Source organism: Uloborus diversus, chromosome 2, assembly GCF_026930045.1.
Source record: "Uloborus diversus isolate 005 chromosome 2, Udiv.v.3.1, whole genome shotgun sequence".
NCBI lineage: Eukaryota > Metazoa > Arthropoda > Arachnida > Araneae > Uloboridae > Uloborus > Uloborus diversus.
The window spans coordinates 206628661-206655244 of record NC_072732.1 but is presented as its reverse complement, the minus strand read 5'-3'; the positions used below and the strand labels follow the sequence as shown (position 1 = coordinate 206655244).

Below are 26584 nucleotides of genomic sequence, written 5' to 3'. Positions count from 1 at the left end.
CATTGGCAAGGTCGATGCTATTCCGAAACTGTTGACTTTTTTTGTTCAGCATCATTTTTAGTATTTCTTCAGGAGAGAAATCCGACACTGCCTCTGTTTCGGTTTCTGACTTTGTATGCATATCGCGCGTCATCAGCATTACGTTAACGTCATATGTTCCTAAGCATGAATCTTGCTTTGTAACCGTGTTTCTGATCTACACACAGTCAGCACAACTTATTTGGACGATATAGTTATGAATCCCGTACTGTATATATGCACAATGGGAGAGGGGAGCATGAGTGTCCTCGGTTCCAGAGCTGGATCTGCGTACCTGCAGACCCCGCGTTGCGGGGGGCCCAATGTCCCAAGAAATTGGGGAAAAAATTAAAAAAAATAAATAAATAAATAACTACACAAAGACTTAATTACGTCACAAACATACTACTAGGGGAATGAACCTACAGATTTTGGGGCACAAAATTTATAGATCCGGTCCTGCTCAGTTTAAAGTAAAATAAAAAACAGAGCCCCTTCAAAAAAAAAATTGGGCCTACCAATACAGGGCCGCCAGAGCTTGAGTTTTCCTTCAAGATCTTATAGTTTTTTCAATTGGAGACAACCTTTTTTTAAGATCAAACTCTCCAAATAACGAGCCTGAACCTCCCTCCCCACGACCATATGGCCTATTGTGGCAATTGTCCCTGATAAAAAAAAAAAATACTTTGTGCTGATTAACTAATACGAATACGACGATCAGCCAGTTGGGGCGGATACAGAAAAATCATTTGGAGGGGGTACGAAAAATTGAATAGCCCCCCCCCCCCCCGCGTCACCTTTGATGTTTCATAACAAAGCTTTAATGACTTTATTTTTAAAAGTGCATGTTTTTTATTTCTCCTTTAGATCGAGGAATCTACTTCGAAGTACATGAATATTATGCACTAATAAACTTTTAATGTAGACCGAAAACATGTGAAATACATGAACCGAAAACATCTTTAACGTTTCAAGCCATTTAAATACTAAACCCAATATAATGTCACCGAGATGCTAGACAATGAGCAGTTTTACTCAGGAACATTGCCGTTAAGGTTATAACAAAAGGGCAAAGTTATTAAATAAACCCATATCTCACTTGAAGTTTTTTAAATTAATTTATAAAGAAAATCATAACATATAAGTTTTACTGAAGAATTCAGAAACTATTTTTGTGTGAATTTCAAAACAATTGCTGATTTGTTCTTGAAACCATGATACAGTTGAGATAACATATTGATACTACATGCCGTTTCCATTAAAAATCATGGTTTTTCCAAGAAACTACCATATTTCTTTCATTTTGCATTTTTTATAAGCTGAAAAAGAATCGCAAATAGGTTCCTGGATCAAAATGACTCTTTTAGGTGCGCCTACAAATTAAAAAAAATAAATAAATAAAATTAAAAAAAATCAAAATAATTATTGATTCCATCAAAAAAGAATTAGTGGACAAATCGCGATAATACGGTCCCTTGAATTCGAAACTAGTGAGTTAAATGTATTCTGCAACTCTGAGCCTCTGACTCCAGTAATACATCCTTAGCAAGCAAATATGCTGTGTGTGTTTTGTGTTCTTTTTAATTAACTACGTAAAAAATGCAAAAGAAAAGTCAATTAAAAAGTAATAACTAAAATAGTGAAATTAATTCATCCTTTGGGGGGGGGCGCAACTCCCAGCCAGTCTAGCATAGATTAGGGTTGGTGACAAAACCTCTCCTGAAACGTTGGTCAAAAAAAAAAAAAAAAAACCTCAAAACCATTTATTCCTAGAAAGAAAAAAAAGTGCGATTTTTCCGTTCATGTCATAGGTAGGAACAACTGCCTTAGCGCATTACAGAAGTGGGAAAAGCAGATTCTGTAGGTCGAATTTGGAGTTTAGGTTAGGGTAGGGGGGGGGGAGGAAAGCATCTTTTCACGGATTAATCGGTAAAATAAATTTAAGTGATCGATGTGCTAATTAATGGACGTATCTCAACTCCACATCAAGGAAAATTGATATTCCGTTGAGATTCTTGAGTCATTAAATACAAAATTAATCAAAAAATTTATTTTCCTTTTTTCTTCCCATAATAGGAGGAAACAAACATTAAATATGTATACTCAAACCCCAAATAATGAGGGAACTAACAAAATATTTATAAACGAATAAAAATTTTATGTTTTAAATATTTATTTAGCGACACTTATTTTCGTCGTCATGGTTACAAATCGTCTGCATTCAAGGCTTATCTCAAATAGTTTTTGCATAAAGGGGTTTTTTTGTGTAAAATCAAATATTTTCAGGAAAAACATCTAAAAATACTTAATTCTGGTAAGGATAAAAGTATAACATTATACGTTGTAAGTTTAATCTTTATGAAAAGTGCACGAGTGCAATTTGGTCATATCTTTATTACCTCATCCTAATTACTAGTTTTTTTTAAGAATATGCCTCCTTTTACCTAACCTAGAAAATCACTGGTCATGATATGATGAGTGTGAATTTGTCCTCTACTTCCATTCTATACATAGAAACAAGAAACTCAACGAGTAGGGTCCTATCACAATTTGTGATTTCGAAAAACATAATTTGAAATCAAGACGTCAAAATTCAAATGAATGCCAGGGCCTTTTTTTTTTCAAGTTACAACAATTTATACGTTTTGAAGTAAAATTGTGAAATCAAAGTTTGTGTGTGGTCTTTGTATTAATGTGGGGTCTCTTGACTAGAATGTGCTACGCTGCAAATGCTTGAAAAAAAAAATGACAGAATCTTGAAAAAGAGAGGAAAGAAACAAAATTTTGAAATCTAAGAAATCATGGCTAAAACTAAAACAAGTGAAAATGTGTGAGGGCTATCAGCTAAAAACAGATAAATAATTATAAATCATGTATTAATTTGAAAAAGAAAGGCATATCCTCTCTAATATGCACACTTGAAGGATCCATGAGCAGTGCATGTCTGAGACAATTTCTTTTACTCATTAATTTGTCCTAACATAACTGAACCCACACTTATTTGCAATATTAGCAACCAAACTTCAAATGATTAAAAATTTTTTTTTTCCACCACACTTCTAAGATTTATATGAAATGGCTAGATGTAACTGTTAAAAAATATCGTAGCTAATTTGAGAGGTTGCAGAAAATTTATAACAATCTGGTAGAAAACATTAAATATACAGACACAGAGATTTGATACAAGAACTTTATTTATAGCTTCCAAAAATATACGCAAAGTAGGTACCAATTCAAATGATCAAATCTTTATTTCTTCATGAATGAAACAGAAATATATCTGTTTAACAAATTGGATTTGATCAAGGGAAATGGAGCAAGCCTCCAAACAATATGGTAAAAATCTTTTAAAAATTAACAAATTCCTCTTAAATGAATTGTTATGAGGCATGTTATGTCTTCAGATACTTCCACCCTTTTTTGATGACAAGCAGACAAATTACACAGAATAATTTCAATATTTTGCCCCAATGTCTCGTTAGTTCTACCATTATCCTGCTTCATACTGTTCCTTCAATGTTCTACGTAGGATGCCTTTAAAGATGTCTTAACAAGCTTCTAGGCAAATATCTAGAAAAAGGAGGATCCAAGCTTTAAATCTTCAAGAATATGCTCCTACTTAGTCTTCCATTGAGCTTAAAAATTTACTTTCTGAATTTTCATTTAAACTATTTTACAAAAATTATGGGTGCTATTAACAAAGATGGGGTAAGAGATATTAAGACATGAAAGAAACAGGTGATCTAAAGAAGCTCCAAACATCTCTATATGGAGTAAAATTGCGTAACACTTTTTCATCAGGGGTGTGTAAAGAGGTGTCAGAAGGTATAAAAATTACTTAACAAATACACAGTAAAAATTAATTTAGGTTAGCTATGCCAATCACTGTAAAGTCAAGAGATCAATGAGCCTGAGCTGTTATCTTTCGCTAACAGCTCAGTTAGCAAAAGCTAACACAGTTAGCTTTTGCTCCTCAGATGTGTAGACAAAATACTACATAGTACAGTTAACTCTCAATCACTGTACTCAAAGTCCTGAAAAAAAAACTGGCTGTAACCTTTGAGTTACGGGAAGCAACCACAGCCTTCTCAAGAGTTAGGGACCCAATGAAATCTATGAGATAAAAAAATATTAGAATTAGAGTCAACTGCATAACACAAATCAATGAATAATAAAAAGTTAGAACATAAGAAAAAAATTCATGTACACTTGTTATTTGATGATTTTAAAGTTGAATAATTTCCTCCTTGATTACTTATTACAGATTAAAACTCATGAAATATCACACACATTCATACTTCTGTTGAATCAGTTATTACTCTTCAGGCTCCGACTAAATTGAAAAGCATAAGCAGAGGAAATGACAGCAAATGAAGCCAAATCTCTCTACTATGTGCCATTTAGTCACGAATTTTCAGTTTTTGCATCTGCACATGCAAAATACTTCTTGGACTGAGGGGGAAAAAACAACTTAATTTAAAACTTAAATGCACAAATATTGCCATGCATCATAATCATACTGGAATAATACACAATGCATTGTTTTTTCTCCTTTTTCAAATATCAAATTGCAGTTGGTTCTGTTTAACAACATACTATTGAATGACTTTTCATAGCCCCAGGTACTCCACTGTAGTTTTAGAAGCATTCTATTTAAGTACGATTTTTTTGTGGTCCCCTGAAAGTCGTTAGATAGTCAACTGTATTATATTTCTCATCTATTTCTAATTAAATCATTTATTTAATAGTTTTAATAGGTTAACATGCTGTTTTCAATAGCTTACTCTGCTTGACTTTTTTTGAACACAAATCAATAAACAATCACAAGTTAGAATACATGGGAAAAAGTTCATGTAGGCTTGTGTCATTTATCAACTTTTAAAAATACTACTAAGATAATAAGTAAAAATACTACTTTATCTACTTTAAAAATACTACATACAACTGAAGTTGTATGATTTTCTACTTGATTACCTCTTACAGATGAAAACCCTTGAAACATCATACAGATCCATACTTCTGTTGATTCAGTTGTTACTCTTCAGGTTCAGGCTAAACTGAAAAGTACAAGCAGAGGAAATGACTGACAGTAAATGAAGCCAAATCTCTCTACCATGTACCATTCAGTAAGGAATTCAGTTTCTGAAGCTGCACGCCCAAAATACTTTTTTAACTATGGGGGGAAAAACAACTTAATTTAAATCTTAAATGCAACAATTTTACAATGCATCACAATGGAATAGTACGCAATGCATGAGTTTTCACTGTTTTCATAAACAAATTATTATATATTTCTGTTGTCTATTACACCACGTTTCTACTTACTCAGATGAACAATATAGAATAGCATCCAAAAGGAGAACAATTATAATAAATTAATATGAATTTCTGCCTTCTGTGCATAGAAAAAAAAATCAAGAATACCAAATATCAAGCGGGGAAATGCTTTGCATACAATGCATTTTAACCTGGAGTGCTCACAGACATATAAGATAAACACACCAGTTGTGATCAGTTCTTCAGCAGTAGCCACTTCAAGGTTAATACTTGAGAAAATAGGATTCCAGGTCTCCCAATGGATTCAAAAGTGCATCAAACATCATTTACACCTCAATAGCGAAATATTAAATACATTGTAACATTTTACCCGCATCAAATCATATTATCGACATGCAAGGTCGAGCGAAACAATTTTGTAATAGATTAACTAGGTGCAACAATGTTTAAATAAATATTGTGATTCTTTAAGAATTGAAGTTTTCAACACTTTTTTTGGGCACTTATCTAGTTCTTTTGTGAAACATAAATTAAACTTAATTATTAAAATTTGCCTTACCAAATTATCCTTGGGTACTTTTCGTTCGTTCATGCGCGTCAAACCATTGCAGTCGCCTAACGTCATAGTTGCCATAAAATCCAGGTCAAAATCACAAACGATTTAGCTGTTATTTACATCTACTCGACAAGATGCTGTCCATATTTAGATAAAAGTAGCCTCACAAAAACTAGCCCAGTAATGCATTACCATGAAAAGAAAAAAGAAGCCAGGAATATAATACAAACATTACAGTGCAACAAGAATAACACACAGTAAAAGAGCTGTAACACACTATTGAAAAGATATTACATGAAGCAATTTGGCATTAAGTATAAAATAATTACCTATTGCTATTTTAATTGCCTGTTGAGCTGTAGGAGCTCTTAGTATAAAAAATGTCAGTCAATGCAATAAATGTATTATCAAACAGAAAGCTACATTAATGTTGATTAAAAATACACCAAATCGAGGTCTCAAAAACAATAGATATCTTCTTTGGTGACTAAATACGGTTCATAAAACCTATCATCGGCAAACTTAGAGTCATTAATGAATTGCGACGCATTTTGAGCAGTGTATTTATTTATAACCTTATAAAACAGCTTATACATGCAACGTAGTATTATTTTTTAAAGAGGAAGCAACTTGTAAGAAAATTAGATTATATTTCTTGTATGTCAGTTCGGTGTACTGGTCAACACACAAAACTTATACTCACTTATAGATTTCCTTTCATTTTTGTTTTCTTTCCTTTTTTTGGCACTCTCGTCCGCCAAAAACATTGGTGTATTTTAATTTGTAATACACCAATTCGACATTTCCATGTTTTTAACGTGTCGAATATGAACATCACTCGTCAATTTAGCAGAATCTTGCACATCAAAATGCACAAAATTCTCTTTTTCCGTAATTTGTCTTGTAAGCTTTCAAATGTGGAAAACTTCGCCCCTACTTCAATAGTCATTCCTCTATAATTACAATAATTAGATCTTTAAAATACTATCCATAGAGGAAAGTATGCCGAAAAAGCACGAGGCGCAGTTGTTTCTCACTGGAATAAACAACGCGAACGTGATCGCCAAATATCGAGGACGTCTGAAACCACGCCAAGTTACTACAAAGGTTGCTAGAAAAATCGAGGAGTAGCAGACACTTCCTATACCTAAATATTACTCACTTCCTACGGTTTCTTACAACTCAACTTAAACTACTTCTTCTTCAATTCGTGTTGTTTACATGAAGACAAACATGCTTAATTAATTAAAATTTTAAACAATTCTGACATTTTAAGCTTGTGTAAGAGGTAATTTTTATTATTTACAGTATTTGTTTTCATAGAACAAAGTATACCTTTCGTAAATTGTTCGATTCAGGAAAAACACCGGCTATGAATTTAAGATTATTTTAGTGTTTACTTTTTCTTCCATAAAGTGTCTAGGAACTTTTTTTTTTTAATATTTAATTTGGTTGATGCGATCATAACACTCTTCTACGTGCTTGATAAATGCTACTTTTGTTGCTCTTTTCCTAACTTTAATGCTTATCTAGTGTTGTGAATGATTTTATGTTCTTTTTTGGATCGTTTTCTAACTTTAGTTTATTGTTATCATTCTTTTCCTTTCTCCAACAACTTCCTACCCTTTAGGTTGAAGCGGTTGGATTTCATTACTCTCTTGCCTTAGTTTTGTGTACAAATTGGTTTTATGATCCCTTTGGAAGGAAATTCGAACTTCTAAAACACTTTGCCAACTGTAGATGACCAAATAATTTCGTATGGTTTTGATCTTTGCAATTTACAAATTGTAAGTTTCTTTTAGTGTAAATTTTTATTGCCAAAAAATTAGAGCAAAGATTGTAGTACAAAATCATCATTAACTAAACTTATGATAACATATAATATTTAAGTTTCCCAGTTTTTTTAGAAAAGATCTAACACAAAACAAACTATTGATTTCAGAAAGTAATATTGTGCGTATTTATGTCCAAAAGTGAGCGGATGTTCAATCTCCCAGTTGTAGAATAGTGATAATATTAATCTAAAATTGTTTTGTTAAAGGCAAATGAGCTAACACTGCATGGCATCAAAAGTAACAAAAGTCATTTTTTGTTTTCTTAAAAAGAAAAAAAATCCCCATGGATTGCAAATATTCTCCCCGAAGTAAGCATTCAGACTTATTCTTCACCCCCTACTTAGCACTTTCTTATATTCTCTATATATGTTCCATGCAATAATTTTCAAACTTCTTCCTCAATGTGCTAATGCAGCACTCCTTAATATCTATACATATAATAAAACAAGATGTTTGTGTGTGTGTGTGTGTTTGTGGCGCGCATCCTGGGAAAACGATAAGGCCTAGAAAGATGAAATTTGGTACACAGGTGCAGTTTTTGCTGAAAATGTGCACCTCGGGCGGAACAAATCTGATATACCCCCCTCTTGGCGACTTTTTCCTGTTGGCGCCAAAAAAGCGTCGCCAAGAAAACTATGTATGACGTCATATGTCATACATCGTTCTTAGCGATGCTTTTTTAGCGCCAACAGGAAAAATTCAAATTATGTCATTAATTATTTAATGAAATTAATGCATTAATTTTTTTCCGTTGTTTCTCCGGGATACGAGCCCTCGGTCTCATAGTACCTTCGTAATGAGACCTCGGCTCGCCGGCCCTGCCTCGGTCTCATTACGAAAGTACTATGAGACCTCGGGCTCGCCAGGACCTCGCTGCCGCTCGGTCCGTTATCCCTCCGACTTTTAATATACATCACAGTCGGATATAAGTCACAGATCTCCTCCGTTCAGTATACAATAAAGTCACAGATTTTATGTGAAATTAACACCATTTTTGTGCTACAAAAATGCCAACCAGACCAAAATACAAACTACCAGAAACACACTAAAAACACAATAATTCAAAATATGTTCACTTACCTTTTTTACTTTTCTTTTACTTCCTCACGTGAGGCAGTGCACATATGTTCCGCTCTTAGGGAAATTATCCCATTTTTTATTATCATTACTTTACAAAAATATTTAAGACATTTAGTTTCTGGATCTACAAAATTAAGTTTATGGTTGACTGTTAAATGCTCATACCCCTCCTCCCCCAATGTATCATATGCCCTCCAACAATCGGAATGCACCGTCGTGCCTGGTAGTATCCACTGCTTAATTGCCAAAAATAGAGTTTCCCTACCCCTATCCCCAACAGCAACCAAAAAAGTTTTCCCCGAACCCCGTTCAACCCCCCCAAAAACCCATTGTCCCTCAACTGCATGTCCCCGATTATATTTTCTTTTCCCAACTTTAGATTCATCAACTTCAATAACTTTCCCAACCCCCCCTATTTGTTCGGATTTAAATTCAATGTAATTTAATATTTCTTCATTAATATAATTTCGCCAATCGGCTAAAGTTTGTGATGAAAAAAAATATTGACTTTCAATATCAGCAGTTTTGGTCCCAATTAAAATCTCATATGTTATCAAAAAAATCTCCTCTATTTTCAACTTGCTAGAACTAAACCATGACCCACTCCTGATCGTTGCTTCTTTTCCACAAACAACACCCCCAATAACCTTTCTACAAAAAAAAATTAACCCATCTGAACATTTTTTAGTTTTTTTAATTTTCATAACAGAATTACATCTAGAACATAACATTTCATTCTTAAGTAAACCAATTTCCCTTAAAAATTCTAAAAAAACCTCTTTATTTTCAATTAGTTTAAATATAAAAAATCTATTTAGGACTCCGGTACGTCCAAACGTTGGACGACCTGACGAAAAAGAAAAAGAAGATTCATTCAAAAATTTCAATTGATACATTTGGACAACATCACAAACCAAACTCATAATTAAAATAGAAAATTCAACTAAATTAACATTAAAAAACAACAAGAAAAAGAATACTCTAAAATAAAGTTTGAATTGAAACTTTATTTTAGAGTATTCAACTTAAAATCTCCCTAAGAGCGGAACATATGAGCACCTACCTCCTACCACACAGACACGTGCAAAAAGACAGACTTCGAGAAACTACTTTCCAGCGTTCAAGTTGCAAAACCAGGGTTGCCAAGTTATCGCCTTATTGGCGATTTTCGTATCGAGCGAAAAATTAAAATCTCGCCAAGAGGGGGGCATATCAGAGGAGAGCCCCTCGGGCTTCGATTTTTGATATTTTAATTAGAAAAAAAGTTATTTAATGTTTTATGTTATTTTTAGCACTTTTTAGTACTTTTGACCTTACAGATCCCGAACCAATCGCGCCAGACGAATATTTTTTGTACTATTGTGTAGGAAATTTAATTTTAAATATGATGAATGAAAAAATTTTGAAGATAAAGCAATTTTTGTATTTGTTATAGGTTTTTGAAAAAACCTTTATTTTACATTTTTTTTTGGGGTTTAGTTTTTTTCGAAACCCATCCTGCGACAAGTATTGAACCCTCAATTCTAAAATTTTAGTTGGTAATAGTAAAAACATTCCGCCCCCTTCAGAAGAAAAAAGTTTTGAAAAATACGCAATAGTTTTTTTTTTACAATCTTTTTAATGGCAGAACACAACGCGAGCTGTTCGCTTGCCGGCTGAGTTCCGAGCTTACCTCATCACGTGATCCAACTGAAATCGTTTGCCTTCTCTTCACCTTTTTTTTTTTTGCAAGCGCTACTTTTTGAACACTACGGGGAACATAGAGCCTTTATTTTTGAGGGCTATTTTGATTAAATAAATAAAGCCCGCGATTTTTTGCATGATCTTCGTTTCTGTTACGAATTGGCGGTTAGGTTAGGTAGATACAGAGATAGATAGAGGTTGAGTGGACAAAAAATGTTTTTGTTTTCGAATTAATACTTATATAAATAAAAAAAGATTGTACTGTTAGGAGGTAGATATGCGCAGATCGTATAGAATGATAGATAGACAAATATAGAGTTCGATATAGTAGATGGACAGCAAGAAAGAGGCATGCCCGTCATTTAAGGAATTTCAATGGGGTGTCAGTGCCCCCCCCCCCCCACACACACACCATGACTTTGAAAAAACAATGCTTTCACATAAAAGTGGAAGTGCTTTTTGTTATTTTTTGACAAAATTTGCGTGAAGAGTATGTCGTTTGTGTCACCCCCTCCTTTAAAAATATTCCAAACAACGAAACTGGAGATAGATCTGGAAAATATTTTATTCAAACTACTAATGATATAGATAGATATAGATTGATTGATACCATCACGAAATTTGTTTAAGCAGCCGCCGAAGGCGGCAACATTGGTGTAAAAAGGCGAATGATAATATTGAGAGAAAAGAGAAAAACATTGATTAATACCGTCGCTAAATTGTCTAAGCAGCCGCTGAAGGCGGCAACTCTGGCGCAAAAAGGCGAATGGCGTAAAAAGACGGACCAGCTGGTCGCCGCAGGCGGCTAGTATATAATATATATTTCGCTCCCAAGGGCCCGGTACCAGGGTTGGCTTTCTGCCGGCATAAACTAGTTTTTGCCATGCCAGTGGCAGAAACTGGTTATAAATGGTAAAAGACGGCAGAAACTGGCGAAAACTTAAAAGTCTCTTTAATAATTCAAATAATTACTAAATGAAACTTGTTTAAGTAAACTAAAAAATTAAACTTCATTTCATCATTAAAAAAAAATAATTCTATGATTTGATCCTATGATTCCTATCCCTTGATTTAGTTCGGAAAAGCAACTTTTCAATTCCATTCCAGATGTTCGTAATATTTACCTATTAATTGTAATTTGCTCGCTTATAGGCTTCATCTAAATTACTTGTGATGGAAATTATCTTCAAGAAGAAAATACCAGAATTTTACTTGCCAATATTGACATATATTTTATATCTAATGTCACAGCTTTGCAAAACAAATTGGCCACATTTCTCGAAACTTAATTTTTCAGTCAAATTTTTGTCACTACTAAAGTTACTACATGGTGAACCAGTTTAAAAAAAATTACAATCGATGACAGTTTCACGAAGAATGCTTGTTCCTTGATGCATTGCCTGCTAGTTCTTCTGTTGCAAGAATATTCTAAAGTTTCTCATTTGTGCATAAATTGTGAAACTGTTTAGATTTTAGAAACTATCTTTCTAAGAGGCAACTGCAGGGTGCAAACAATGCAGCATTTGATTTTGAACTGTGATGATATTGTAATTAAATTGTGCTTTGGTTAACAATTAACTATTTTTTTCATGCATTTTCTATTGTGTGTCAATAATTAATTTTTTTATCATTTTTTGAGTTTTTGCCAGTTTCTGCCCCAAATATGGCAGAAAGTGGTTTTTACCATGCCAGTTTTAACTGGTTTCCACCAGTGGTTTTAACCACCTTGGCAGAAACTTGTGAATCCTACCGGTAGCAGAAACTGTGAGACGTGCGTCGCAGATTTTTCAGAGGTCTGCAGACTTTTTTTCCAAAGAACAAAACGAAAGAAAGATAGAAAAAATAAATAAATAAATAAAAGAAAAAAAAAAGGAATTCGACTTGGCAAAGATCGTTTTTTTACCGGAAAGGCGATGGATGCTTCAGCATTTCAGCTAGAAAAACAGTCGCCTAAGTTTTCTAAAACAAAGCAGAGTTGGATGTTTTACTTAACTGAAAACTAATGAAAATAACTTTAAATTTTCACCTTATCCTCATTGGACACAAAAGTGCTAAAAAATTTTTCAGCTAAAATGTAGTCTCATAAGGATTTTTATTTATAAATTATTTTTTGCAAAAAAATCAGAATTTAGCATCTTAATTTTTGGCATAGTTGCCATGTTTGGTGATTCCCAAGATGTTGGTTTGGTACACAAGATTCTTTAATAGGTTTACTGTCTTTCATGAGAAAAGCTCCCGCCGTTAAGTCTGAGCCTGTTTACTGCCATAGAAACTAACTTCGTTCAATTTCTGCAAGGGTTAGCAGGAGGGGTTTTTTGGCGCAATTTTGGCACTCATTCTCCTGCCTTGTGCAGTCGTATGGGTTTTTCCAACACTAAGCTTCCCTTGGGAAAATGAGACACACCTCGTTGTTATAGCAACAGACAGGCGAAGACATTTTGGCGGGGGCTTTTCTCGTGACAGTCAGACAGTTCATTTTCATAAATGGAATTGGATGTTAATTACAATGAAAACTCAAGAAAAGTGCAAAATGTGCCATTTTTTCGGGTAATTCTTAATTATTGCCTTGAAAAATGCAAAATTTTATCTTTAGAATATTATCTTGTCTTCATTGCTTTAGAGGCTAATGTGCTAAAAACTGACTATTTCGTATAAATTGTAGTTTTTCAAGGATTTTGAATTTGTTACTACTTTCATGTAACAAATTCGAAAATCTATTTATAATCATGAATTTTTCACGTGGACGCCATGCTTGGTCATTCGCAAGATGGAAATAGACGAGACTATTACTTGCCTAAGTTTCCAAAAACAGAATTGTATGTTTACCTCAATATAAACTATTGAAGATAATTACTGAGTCTTGACCTTTACAAGGGACTTGTGTATTTTATGAGAACTTAAAATAAAACTACTAATAATGCTGTAGATTATTTTTAACTGCCCAAAATAGTGTTGCAGACTAGCTAGAAAGTTTCTGCTACTGGGCCCTAGGGTTCCATGGAAATCAATCAAGAGTTTTGAGTTCATTTTCTAAATTCAAAATAGTCAGTCGACTTAAAATATTGTGAGTGAAGCATTAGTAGATATTTTTCCAAATAAAAAGCTAATAAAACATCAAAATAGGTTGTGGATTAAAAACTTAATTGTATTGTCAATGTATGACTTGTGTAAAAGTACAAGAATACAAAACTTTTTCAAAATGACATTTTATTTAAAATTAAAAAAAAAATTTTTTTTTGATGACAATAAGTATTTTTTGGAATATTTTTCATTTTTATTGCTAGCCAGCTATTTTTGAATGTTGCATTCAAACTATACTATTGAAGATAAACCAGGAGTTCCACGAGAAAAGTGGATATTGAAAAGGGTTCCACTTATCAAATAAATTAAGAAACATTGTGCTTATTGTAAAGTGTTAGGATGATAAATTTTATAAATTGTTATTACAGTCGAACCTCCATATATCAAACTTCCACATATCAAAATTTTCTATATATTGAAATACCAGCAAATTTCTATGTTCATTACATAGAAAAATTGTTTCTATATATCCAAAAAATCTCTATATATCGAAATTTTTTTCGAGACATTCGTATATTTTTTTCCACTTCAGACTGTTTGTCTCGTGAAAAATGAAAATTAGGGGAGAAAATTATGTTCACTAAAGTTGCTACGAAACTCATAAGGAATCTGGGTTGAGGGCTGTGTGGACAGGTCGTTGTTCCGTTCTGGAGTTCTTAAATTCCCTCAAGTTTATTTCAAATCTAAGTTGTAACCAGTAACACTGTAAAATCAGTTTCAAGTTATCCCTTTTGTCTGTTGATTGTCATTCCTAGTCTTTTTAGCTTCAGTAAAAATTATTCAAGTTAAGTAGATTGATTTTTTACTTTTCTTTCGATTACACTGTCAAAACGAAACCTCCCTAATGTTGCGAATCAAGTGAATTGCTGAAGAATGAAGATGTATGATGGCGCAAAAATGTAATTTCTGTTAATTTTTTATTTTTCAACTTTCATTTAATCCGATGCTCGTATAAATTAGAAATTGGGTTTTATACAGTAAAATTAGTTTCAATTTTATGGTTTTAGGAGATTTGTAGGATAAAATAAGATCGTTTCTATATGTCAAAATTTCTATATATCGAATTTTTTTCCTGAAATTTGCTACTTCGATATATGGAGGTCCGACTGTAGTTTGTAAATGATCCGAAAAATGATTTTCTTGCAGAAGGTCCTTGGTTATAAGATATTTAATCTGCCCAAACAATCAATTTATTTATTTCAGATTTCAAGTTTGCTGATAAGTTTTAAATTATCACCAATCTTCAACAAATGGCGGCAACTGCCCCAAGTGCCCTGGTGAGCCAGAAGAAGAAACATTTTATTGGTGTGCCTGCACCTCTTGGATATGTTGCTGGTGTAGGCAGAGGGTAAGACTTTCATAAGCAAGCTTCTATTAAATGGCATTTAAAACAAAAATGGTATGCAATGTGAATTGTTAAAGCATATAATGCAATTTTGTTACTGAAAGCATTCTTTATTTTTTTTATTTCTTACTATTTATCATCCTGGATTAAGATTTAAAATTCAAATCTGGGCCTATTTGTAAATCAGTTTTGTTTTACATTTTTCAAAAAATGTTGAAATTTTTTTTCCCTCCCTTTTTTTATGCGCAGTAAACCAAAGGTTCTCAAACTTTTTTGATGATTCAGAATTTTTTCACGGTACCTCAGTTCATCTCTATCATATAAACAACTAATAAGAATAAGTCGTTATTTTAAAGGGAGGTGGGGTTCCGAAACGTACGCACAGTTCATGCAGCATATGTAGAACAGAATCATATCCTCCTCCCAAATACTCTGGTGTCCGGTGTTATATTTTAGGACAAGTTTTACTAAGGCAAACCATTGCTACAATCTACCTTTCCAGATTACCAAATCTCGGGAAAAAATTGAAGGCACCCAACAATATTATTCTTTTTGAATTCATCAACTACATAATTTAAGTTTCTGGAACAGTATGCAACTTTTTTTATTCTAGTTAAACTTAAGGGAACCATGTAAAAACAAAATTACCTTAAAATAAGATCAGTTGGTTTATACATCACTCCTCATCAACAACTTTTGCTACACTGTTGCACGGTAATTAAAAGTGGCTGGTCGAAAACACTTCATCATGCGTTTAAGCTTTCTGAAAACGATGAAAAAGGATCTAGTGAATTTTTGTTATTATGTATTGAAGAATGGGGGATTTTTCCTCACTGAGCAACTGGGCATTATTTGGGGCATTCACCGTACATATATATTGATACGACAGACACTTTGCGTCACCCCTCACCTCTTCCTATGGCACCCCAGTGTGCCGCGGCATTCAGTTTGAGAATCCGTGCAGCCCAGTGGCAGAAAGTTTTGTAGCTGTCTGCGACAAGCTTTTAGAACTTCATAATCTGTCTGCAACATTTCGGGCGTAGTTTCAATAAAAAAAATAATAAACGAGTCTCTTTTAAATAATTATTTTTGAAATAAGGCAGGACCCCCCCCCCCCCCAAAGTAGATGGTGCACTTTCCTAAATTCTTTGAATCACTCCCCTCTCCAAGAAAGAGACCTCCCCCCCCCCAAACGGAGATCAAAATCTTTCTCAAATTACCTCCCCCTAAAAGTTTCAATGGTGCAATCTGATGACCCCTCACCTCTGTCCTTGGTTGGCACCTGACATTTGCAAACATGCGTTGGCTATTGAACAGGGGTCCGTCCAGGAGTTTTCACAGGGTCCATTTTATTTGTGAAAAATCAATTCATTTTTTGAAAATATAAAAACGGCTCATAAAAGAATTATTTTTTTAAAAATTGTTTTAGAAGCCTATGATAAACAGATCATTAATATCTATAGACACAGTTGCAGCAAAACTAAAATTAAACCATCTATTCAGCATTTAAGATTTTGACTCAAACAAAAACAGAATTTCGTTTTAAAATCTTAAAATGATGGTTTTAATGTACTTTTCATGAATTTGCCTTCATATGAAGCAAAGTTGGGTTCAAAGAAAAGAGAAATTTCAATTCTCATATCGGATGCAATCTTAATCAGATTGCATTTTTCAAAATGGAAGCAATAAAAGTATAAAAACGGTAAATAAAAGTTTATTAAAATAAAATAATTTTAGAATTACCATTTAACAGGGGGTGCATATTGAATTTTATTAATATCACTGACATATTCACCGAAAATTCGGAGTCGTGAAAAAAAAAAAAAAAAAAAAAACAGGATGAGTAAAGGTTTAACGCCAGACACTAAATGGCGATAATTTTAAAGCTGGTAACCGTATTTGAAGCGATCGCATTTCAATGCGCCGATAAATGCGTTTTTTTTTCTTTTTTTTTAAGTCATTAGCGGGAAGAAAAAGTTCTTACACTGCGTTTTTAGAGAACTTTATAACACCATTGCTAACGATGTGATAAAAACAAACAAGCAAAATTATTCACTATGTTAGTTATGTATCGCTTGCATCACAGAAATGTGCTAAATTTTTTTTTTTTTTTTTTTTTTTGTACACAGAAATATGCTTTATTTTGATTTCAGATTTGCTTTTTCAGTAAATAATTTGAAAAAGATCGCATTGCTTTGGTTTATAAGTGTGGCAGGCTTGTGAACAAGAACAATCACATGCGTGCGATCATTCTCTCCCTGCGTCAGGAGTTCATTATGTCCATGTCCGACAGTTGCAGACAGCTTTATTTTTTCTTTTTCTTCACTGCGGGCAGTTTCTTTTTTTTCTTTTTTTTTTTTTTTGCGGACAACTTTTATTTTTTTAGCGCGGACAGAACTGTCCGCGATAGGGTTGGGTTCCGTTGTCCGCGACATCGTCGCTGTGTCGCAGCGTTTCTGCCACTGGGCCGTGCAGTAAACAATAAATGTACTTTAGAAACAACATTTTTTAGTTAGAAGTGATGCCCATTGAGGGCAAACATTAGTGCTCTTAACTAAAAATGTAAAATTTCCGGAAATTTTGAAGTGGTGGAAAAACGTTTTTTTACCATTTTTTTTCGGAAAAAAAAGAAAAATTTATTTTTTATGAATAAAAATAGGGTTCCTTAATAGTTCTATGTTTCTTGGAACATATAAAGGGTTAAGCTTTATAAAATATGTGCAATCCAGTCATCTTTTTCTGCTTGACAGAAATACACATAATAGTAAGTTTAATTAGATAAAATATGAAATGTTTTTTGATCTACATGGAAATTATATTATCATTCTACAACTTGCATTATCAAAGTTAGACAGTATTTTAACATAGAAGAAAGAGGTGGGGGAGGAAATTGCCTCAGAATTTAAGTATGAGAAATTTCTAATCACTTTTTGCGGAAAATTTCAATTAAAACTTCCTGAAAAGTTGAAAAAAATCGTTTTTTCAATTTTTCCAAAGTATGAATAAACCCTTTCGGGAAAAAAGTCCCCCCCCCCCGTTTTTTCGGAAATTTTCCGTTTTTCCCCTGACTGTTAGTTTTCATCTCTACTCTTAACACAAAAAACTTTTTCACTGAGATAAGTAGCAACACTAATAGTCATAATCAAAAAACAATGAAACATATGAACAGCTAAATAGGACAATGTAAATGTATGGTTTCTTAAAAATTTTAAGCATTTTACTTTTAGGTTTATTAAAATAAATACATTTATTATTATTTCTGCTTGTTATTGTAACTAAACACTTTTAAAGTGTTTATGTATTTTTTCTTGCAACTATGTTTTTTTAGGTGAAGAATTTTATCCTTCATTAATTTTAATTATATTTTTAGAGCTACTGGTTTCACTACACGTTCTGATATTGGTCCAGCAAGAGATGCAAGTGATGTTCCGTAAGTATATTTTTTTCCGAATATTTTTGTTCCATTTTTAAAATGTTTAATTTATTTTTAATTTTATTGTATTTGCATTTCATAAAGAAAAGAAACTTATTATCATTTATTTATTTTCCAACTTATTGAGTTTCCATAGCCTTTGACAGTAAAATCACGTAAAGTTTCGAGTTGAACCAAACCATTGCTTCGGTCACTCGTCTGGTCAGTGCTAATTCTGTATTAGCTACCAGTTTGTTTGGTTCTCTTGTCTTCCTTAAGAGATTTTCCACCTCCAGCTCAGTCACTCCTATGCCGGGCTGATGAGCGTTAATAAGCACAAAACTGCAGTCCTCGGCTGGAATTGACTGAGTTGGCGGTGTATTCCATGTTAAGTGTTTACTTTTTGTAATAAGGTTATAAGTATCTTTTTATTCTCTGTTTGTATATTTGTTTCTCCACTCTAGTTGTTTGTTTTACTTTATTTAATTAAATTTGTTTTTGTTGAGATGTTTTATGCAGTGATATTAATATAAATTATTTTACAGCAGCGGTTCCCAACCTTTTTAGTTGTGCGCCCCACCAGTTTTGTAGAAAACACCATTGAGGCCCACTAACTACTCTAGATTAATTACACAGCCTAAATTTACTTTCTCTAGAGGGGGGGGGAGGTTGGTGGTATCTCAAAATAACTCCTAAAGTGTAAATGTGCTGTATTAGAATTGAAAGTGCATTAAAACAAGGAGTTCTGGAGATGTTAATCCCCTTTTCCCCTCATGCTGCAGCACTAATGTAGATATTCTGTACAAGAAAAAATTTCAAAATAATTTTAAAGCAAGAATATAGCTTCATTGCATTTACTTAGCTGGCATAGCTTCAAGAAAACTCAAAAAGAAGTCATCAAAGTTAGTCTCCATGGGATTTTTGACGCTGTTTTTACTCTACGAGGGAGTTGATATCTGGATTGAAACTGGATAGTTTTATTAGTCTGAAATATCTCGCAACATTCACTGCATTTCTATATTATTTTTTAAAGGAACTGCAATGAAAAGTCTCATTTAAATAGGTAGGTTGTCGAAAGTCCCACTAGTGCCTCAATTCACTGGTTATATTCATGCCAGTTCAGCAAAGGATGAGCATTTTTAGTTTGAAGATATAACTAGTTTCTTTCACAATTTTCTTTATAGTTGTTTCTGGTTTATTAGATTTCTTCTTCAATTATGGGGTAAAGTTTTAAGAAGTATGAAAAATCTTAATCTTAAAGTTTCTGCCGAGGACAGTTTTTGAGTGACGGTAAAACTAATGAGTGAATTTTCGTAAAAAACAAAAATTAAAACCTCAAGATATTACTTTGGTTCATATTCTCTACCTGTGTCCATGGCCCTGTAACACGCTGTTCGGCCCATGGGTTGGGAACCGCTGTTTTACAGCAAAGAAGAAGGGGGGGGGGATCATGTTTTAAAATGAACAACAAGGGTTTTACTTGTCTTTTACAAAACTCATATTTATCTTTATCACATTTCAATTGTATCAAACATGGATTAGAGATCTTGGAACCTAATTTCATTAATAATATTTAATGAACCCATAATAAGGGATGCCAATACTTATTTCAGTTTAGTTATGATGAAAAAAAGGGGAAAGGGCAAACTGCAATGTTTAATAAGACATTTTGCTCATTTTTGTCTATTGTAATACAAACAAGGGTGAATTTTATCAGATGAAATGAAACGAATCAGTTGTGTGGAAATAACTTGCAATAATAAACAGAAAGCTGTCCTCCCCCCCAAGAAGCTAATTTTAAGATATTTTTATTCTTTTTATGGGTATTAAAAATAAAGTAAGAATAAACAAATTTCTGAAGGGTTATTGTACAAAAATATAAATTTCACTGTGTAAGAATAACTCAATGTAGCGTAGGAAATAAAATAAAATCTAGTTTCATTTCTTTGTTTTAAGATCTGTTGAATTTTTTAAAGAAAGTTTTCTTTAAAAGTTTAAATTCACTATTATTGTTATTATTGATAGAGATGATCGCCATGCTCCTCCTAACAAGAGGAAAAAAATGCAACAAAAGGATGAAGAAGAGGATGATGATGAAGATTTGAATGATTCAAATTATGACGAGGTAATACTTTCCTCTGTACAAATTGTTTGAAGCTTGAATATCTGATGAAACCTGTGTTTTTACTTATTTAAAATTTTTGAATTCTTTCTGTTTATAATTTATCAGTTATTAATGGATAATTATCATTAGCCAATAATGAAAAAAAGAAATTTATCGATGCATTAAAACTAGAGATGGTATGAAGCGCGATTCGACTGAAGCGCCAAATACCAAAGTTTTGGCAACTAATGACCAGAGCTTCGGCTGCTCTATATGTTGAGTTTTAGCATTAAATGCGTAATAAATGCATATAGCATCATGTAATTTTTCAGATACTTTACTACTCTCTTTTTTTTTCAATATTTTCAGCTTGCTGATGTGTTTTTTAAATTAATATGTATCACCAATTAAGATTTTATCTTTGCTTTGCACTGGAAATCTGAAGCAAGGGGTAACAATTCAAATTATCCTGTATTCTGATTATTTTTTAAAAGAGAATCTCTAACATTTAAAAAAAGAAAAAAAATGAAAATTGTGTTTTTAGTTATGTATATTACATTCACAAATGCCTGTTGTTCTTTCGTAAAGCTTGGTATTCTTTGTGTAAAAAAAGTCTGTACAGCTTTCTTTTTTTAAAATTCTTAACTTGTGAATTATTTCTAGCACGTAGATGTCGTAGTATAGTTTGCTCTGTTAAATGTCCCATAAAAGTGAAAAATTTAATGCAGACAGACAATATACAGGTAAAATATAAATTGAAATAAACCTAAAATAGCATTTTGGAATACAACTTTATTTTTTTAGCTTTCTTGTTAAAAGTTTGTTTTTCACATGCATCAGCATTGACAAAATACACTTGAACACTTTTTTCTTTGAACAAAATTTGCAAGTGGTTTATGAAATGCTGTTGCTGGGTTTGGTAATACACCCAAACCTGTTTTTATGCGGTGGATAGGAGCCACATAAAATAAATCTCATTAAAAAGTTCATGAGTAGCTTTAAAAAGTTGTTCTTGCAACACAATTGCAAAAAAAAAAAAAAAATTATGTGGTGGATAAGGACTACATAAAAAAAAATCTCACATAGAAAATAACTCAAAACTTACAAAATTGTAACCTTTTAACAAAAAGTGGTGATAATTTTTGCTAAGTACTCGGACCAAATTTTCTGAATAAGGAAATTTTTAGGAGGTCACAGTGACTCCCCAAGTCGTCACTTGAAGATACTACCTCGCACTCGTTTTAAAAATAATTTCGTCAATTGAATTCCAATCTGAAATTTTAATATACCGTACAAAAAAAAAATATAATAAAAAAAGGCTGCATAAAAACAGGTTTGGGTGTATTTAAATTATGTTAAGATACCCAATTTTTGTAGCTTACTGAATATTTAATTCTATTTGTAACTTTTTATTTCTGTCATAATATTGATGTTGGTTTATTTGACAGCACATTGAGACACATTATTGAATGTTAAATGTATTCATTTCAGTTTGCTGGATATGGCGGAAGTCTTTTTAGTAAGGATCCATATGATAAAGATGACGAGGAAGCTGATGCCATCTATGAAGCGATTGATAAAAGAATGGATGAAAAAAGAAAAGAATACAGGTTATTGATTGTTGTGTTGATTTTTTTTATTTATTAATCTCTTCAAGTATTAGTTTTGCAAAATAGCAAAATGTCAACCTTAAATCTGTTTTTTAATTAGTTGAGTTATAGGACCATGAAACTTTATTTGTTAAATGACTGAAATTATCACTGCGTTCCCCTATGTTGCATAAAAGGAGTGTCCTTGTCTTATATGTCCTAAACCTTAGTGCACTTCAACTTAAATTGCTATTTTGTTCATTTTTTGTGAAATTTTTTGAAGAAATGAAACAAAAAGTCCAAATAAAAATCCGCTGACTTTTTATATATGTTTGATAGCATCCAAAACTTTTTGCTATGCTGTGATATATATATATATATATATATATATATATATATATATATATATTTGTCTTTCTAATTCTCCTTCATTAGAATTCTGTTACATTGCTAGTTATAATCTATTTATAATAATTAAATTCAAATAGAATGATTGTCTATTAAGCTAAACTTATTAAATCCATAATGAAAGGAAAGTGTTAGTTACATATTAGTGTAAACAATAATAAATTATATTAATAATTATAAATAAATAGTTTTTCCCATGGTGGAAAAAGCCTGACAATCGTGAATCCAACAATTCTCAAAGATTACTTTTAGTCTCCTCACCATTTTTAACATTTCCCCAAAAATATGAGCTTGTAAGTTCAGCTTTGGCTTGAAGACCGGACGGGAAAGGTATTTAAAACTTTTTTTTTCTCCCTGCAGTATGATAAAACATACTTTATATCGTGAGTATGAAAATAATGGTTTTAATATTTGTTGCATTTATTTCTAAATGGTCAAGGTTTTTAATAACTTGATAAGCAAAAAGATTTTTCTAAGATTAATTTACAGTTGGTTTACTGTGGTGGTAGTATTAATACTTAACATAAGGTTGGTCCTTTTGCTGGCAAAGTGGTATTTTTGTGGGGACAGTAATCAAAACTGGGAAAAAAGGCAAAACTAAGATAATTGACTGAATTTCAAAAAAATATATTAAATAACAATGTAATTTTGTACATAATTACGATTGAGAATTAAAACCAAGTATTAATTAGAAATTTCTTTAATATTAATTTGACAGTTTAAACAATTTTAAATAGTTCTCAAACAAAAACTCAAAACATTGTGGAAAAAAGTTAATTTTCTTATAAAAACAAAATGTATAAAAAAAAAATCAGGTAATATGTGATGCATTTAATAAGGAAATTATGTGTCTTTTTAGAGAGTTTATTTAACTTGGTACTGTAAGTGAAATTCCAATTTACTAACGTGGGTTCACTCTTATAGCTCAGGTATTATCTGAGGTACAGAGAGACAAAAGTTATATCTGTTGTGACAACCACATTGAATCCACATTATGGTCGATTTTTGCACATAAGAGCTGTGGTGAATAGATTATTCTATTGGGACTTAATCTGATTAGTTGGGTTTTTCAGTAAAACTCAGAACACTAATTAGCATGTATTCGTAAACAGAAAGAAAATATTAATTTAGCAGTAATTATTAACTAATTCATATCCTTCTTTGTTATTTTGACGATACCTTTTTAAGTTGATGGTGTTAACCATTTTGAACTTTTGTGCAGAGAAATGAAATTAAAAGTAGAATTGGAGAAGTATCGTCAAGAACGGCCAAAAATTCAGATGCAGTTTTCGGATTTGAAAGTAAGTGTATTTAGCTATGAAGCTTAATTTTTTATTCCATTATAGTACAACTTTGATTTATTAAACTGTAAGGGGCATGAGAAATTATTTGTATTCTTATGAAAATATTAAAGTTTCATTCAAAAGTAAAGTTATTTTAAATAATGTACTGGATATTGAATAACCATCAACAAAACACTTACTTAAAACTTGATAACAAATTATTGACAGTTTATTTTGCATTTTGCATTTTAAACATGGAAGAGGCATGGGAAGATTGGGATAGCAATTTTTTCATGCCAAAAATGGTACTAATGTGATTCAACCTTGCTGCTAGAGCCACAATGGAAAGATTATTGCTCAAAAATTAGCGACTGCTTGAAAATCTATGAAATCCAACATCTTTTTTTTATTGTTGTATTTTTTTTTATTTGGAGGGCTTATAATATTTTTAATTAACATTTTCTTATGATGTGTAAACTGTTTTTCTCTTTTTTTCTTCTACTCTGATTCTTTATCATTGCTATCATTTCTTTGTGAATAAAAGCACACTTCATCATTTATTCTTGTAACCAATTATTAAAGTAGTTCAAAATCAAACTTTTAGATGCAATTAAAATATCGTAGTTTTAGTGTTTAAAAGTTTTTGAAATTTCTAAAATTTATGCTAAGGAATGATTATAAACCTTTTGATACTAATATAATAACATGCACACCATTATATTAAAAACATTAAATGTAGTTCAAAGCAGTGACACATTGGGTCAATCAAAATAAAAATTCTACTCTGGGTGTTTGTCTACAGAATTGAAGAGAAGAATTGAATCCATACCAGTAGGAACAGCACTAAATAGAGCAATAAGCAATTGTAGAGATATTTATTTAGCGCCTGATTACTGTCCTCAAAATTCTTTCGTAATTTCTCTTGTATTTGTGAGATACATTTTTTTTTTTTGCTTTTTTATATTTTCCTTGTACAGAAAAGTGTTAAATTTGCTAGAAGCTAACATTCTTTTACCTGAATTTAATTAATACCTTTGTGCTAGAAAAATAAAAAAATTTAAAACAACATATTAATTACCAAATCAGCAGGAAAGCTGCATACATGTGTTTCAGGGTTACAAAGTGCCTCATTTTTAATGCAAAGAAAGTGAGCTTACAGATGAAAAGACATCTGACAAAAGCCACATTGTCAGCTCTTGTGTATAATTAAATTAATATCTAAATTATTTACCTAATATGAATAAATTTTAATATAAGTAATAAAATTAGTCTCTAAATAAATATCATAAACAGCAAGCTATACTTATTCTCATCATCATGGTAATCTGAAAAAAGAACGGAGCATCAAAACCGTCAAGCAAGGATTAATAGCAACTCATCATTGCTCAAAAAGTTAATTTCTATGTATTACATTCTGCACTAGAATGTAACATTGCTTCATGTTTTGAAGTAGACGCCTATTTTAATTTTATGTAAAATTTTAAAGTATTGTTTCTTGTGCAATTCTAGAGAGATCTGGCTGATGTTAGTGAAGATGAATGGAAGAACATTCCTGAAGTGGGAGATGCTCGTAATAAACGTCAAAGGAATCCTAGACCAGAAAAGTAATATTATTTTCTTCCTTGCTTTGTATCTTGACAAAAAAAAAAAAAGAACTTTCTCAAAAATTGTTTTTGTAATATTAAATTAGTTTCTCAGGCAAGTAGTTAAATAAGGAACTGCAATTCTTATTAATACTTCCAATTTAATCTGCATTTACATATGATAAATGAATTTATTTACCCTAGGTACACTCCAGTGCCTGATTCCATCCTGGCAAAAGCTGGAATTGGTGGAGAATCCTCCCTTGATCCTCTTCAGCAAGTAAGATTTGTTGTCTTGTTGGTAGTTTTTAAAGAAACAATTTTAAATTGATAGATACATTTTGAAATCAAATACAGACAGTTTATTTCAGTGCTAGAAAATCGCTCGTCAAGGTATGACAGGTGAAAATTGCTTCTGCATTTAAACGAAAAAAATTGCCTGTTTGCCGTGGCGTAGCTAGGGAAGGGGCAGTCGGCTCCGGGCGACAATTTCACTCTTTTGATGCAAAAAAATGTAACAGGTTTTCCCAATAAGGAAATCATGCTTTTGGTTGATTACTGGAGGCAAAAAAAGATCTTCGAATCGTAAGGCACGACAATGATAATGAAATCACTCTAATACAAAACATGCTTTTCTTGTGGATATCTTAGCACTATTCTTTATTTGTTCTCTTCCTTCGTCAGAAGATGAAGACTAAGGGAGAAAGTGGTATAAAGTCAATGGACCATGTTTTTCTTTCTTTTTACTGTTAAAGTTAACTGTTGCGGAGGAAACAGTACATAATTCATTGAAAAAAAAATCTGCCAGGAGCTCCAAGCCTTTTTTCTAAAAGCGTAACTAAAAAATCCGAGGACTTAACTTTTGGAAGTTTTTGGTTTGGCTCTAAATTCTTTTTTTTTTTTTATTCTTCTGCAGGAAAAAAAAAGTTTGTTTTCTTCTTTATTAAAATCTTATTAAATTGCTTTTGATTCTTTAATATATTAACTACTTCCAATCAAAAGGACAGCAAATTGAGGAACCGCCCTGGGCGACAGAAAGTGTAGGTACGTCACTGCCTGTTTGGTGATATTTTGATAGTTGAAATTTTATTCCCTCACTTCAGTGGATTAACCCTGAACTCCAGTAGATAGCATTCATTGTTGATCACTTTTTCATTTTTCCATTCTCCTAAAATTACCAATCTTCCAGTAAAACAGTTAAGTTACCAGATCCAGTTCAGCCTTGTCAAAGTAAAGCATTTCTCTGCATGTCAAACTTTTGTCAGAAAATATTAGCAAATTATCAAGTTATGGTGGGAGTTTCATTGTTGGTGACATCAGCTTTACTCAA

The 26584-nt window shown here is 32.2% G+C and overlaps 1 protein-coding gene across 1 annotated transcript in view; it reads left to right on the top strand.

Annotated features, from left to right (window-relative positions):
* Positions 1–7049: 7049 nt before the first annotated feature.
* LOC129216254 (pre-mRNA-processing factor 6-like) overlaps positions 7050–26584 on the top strand; it is a 59227-nt gene continuing 39692 nt past the window's right edge. The window contains exons 1-8 of the mRNA XM_054850452.1: positions 7050–7139; positions 14734–14878; positions 18246–18305; positions 20313–20412; positions 21883–22001; positions 23611–23689; positions 25181–25275; positions 25459–25534. Coding sequence (XP_054706427.1) covers positions 14781–14878; positions 18246–18305; positions 20313–20412; positions 21883–22001; positions 23611–23689; positions 25181–25275; positions 25459–25534 — 627 coding nt within the window. The 5' untranslated portion in view covers positions 7050–7139; positions 14734–14780. The remainder of the gene's footprint in view (positions 7140–14733; positions 14879–18245; positions 18306–20312; positions 20413–21882; positions 22002–23610; positions 23690–25180; positions 25276–25458; positions 25535–26584) is intronic.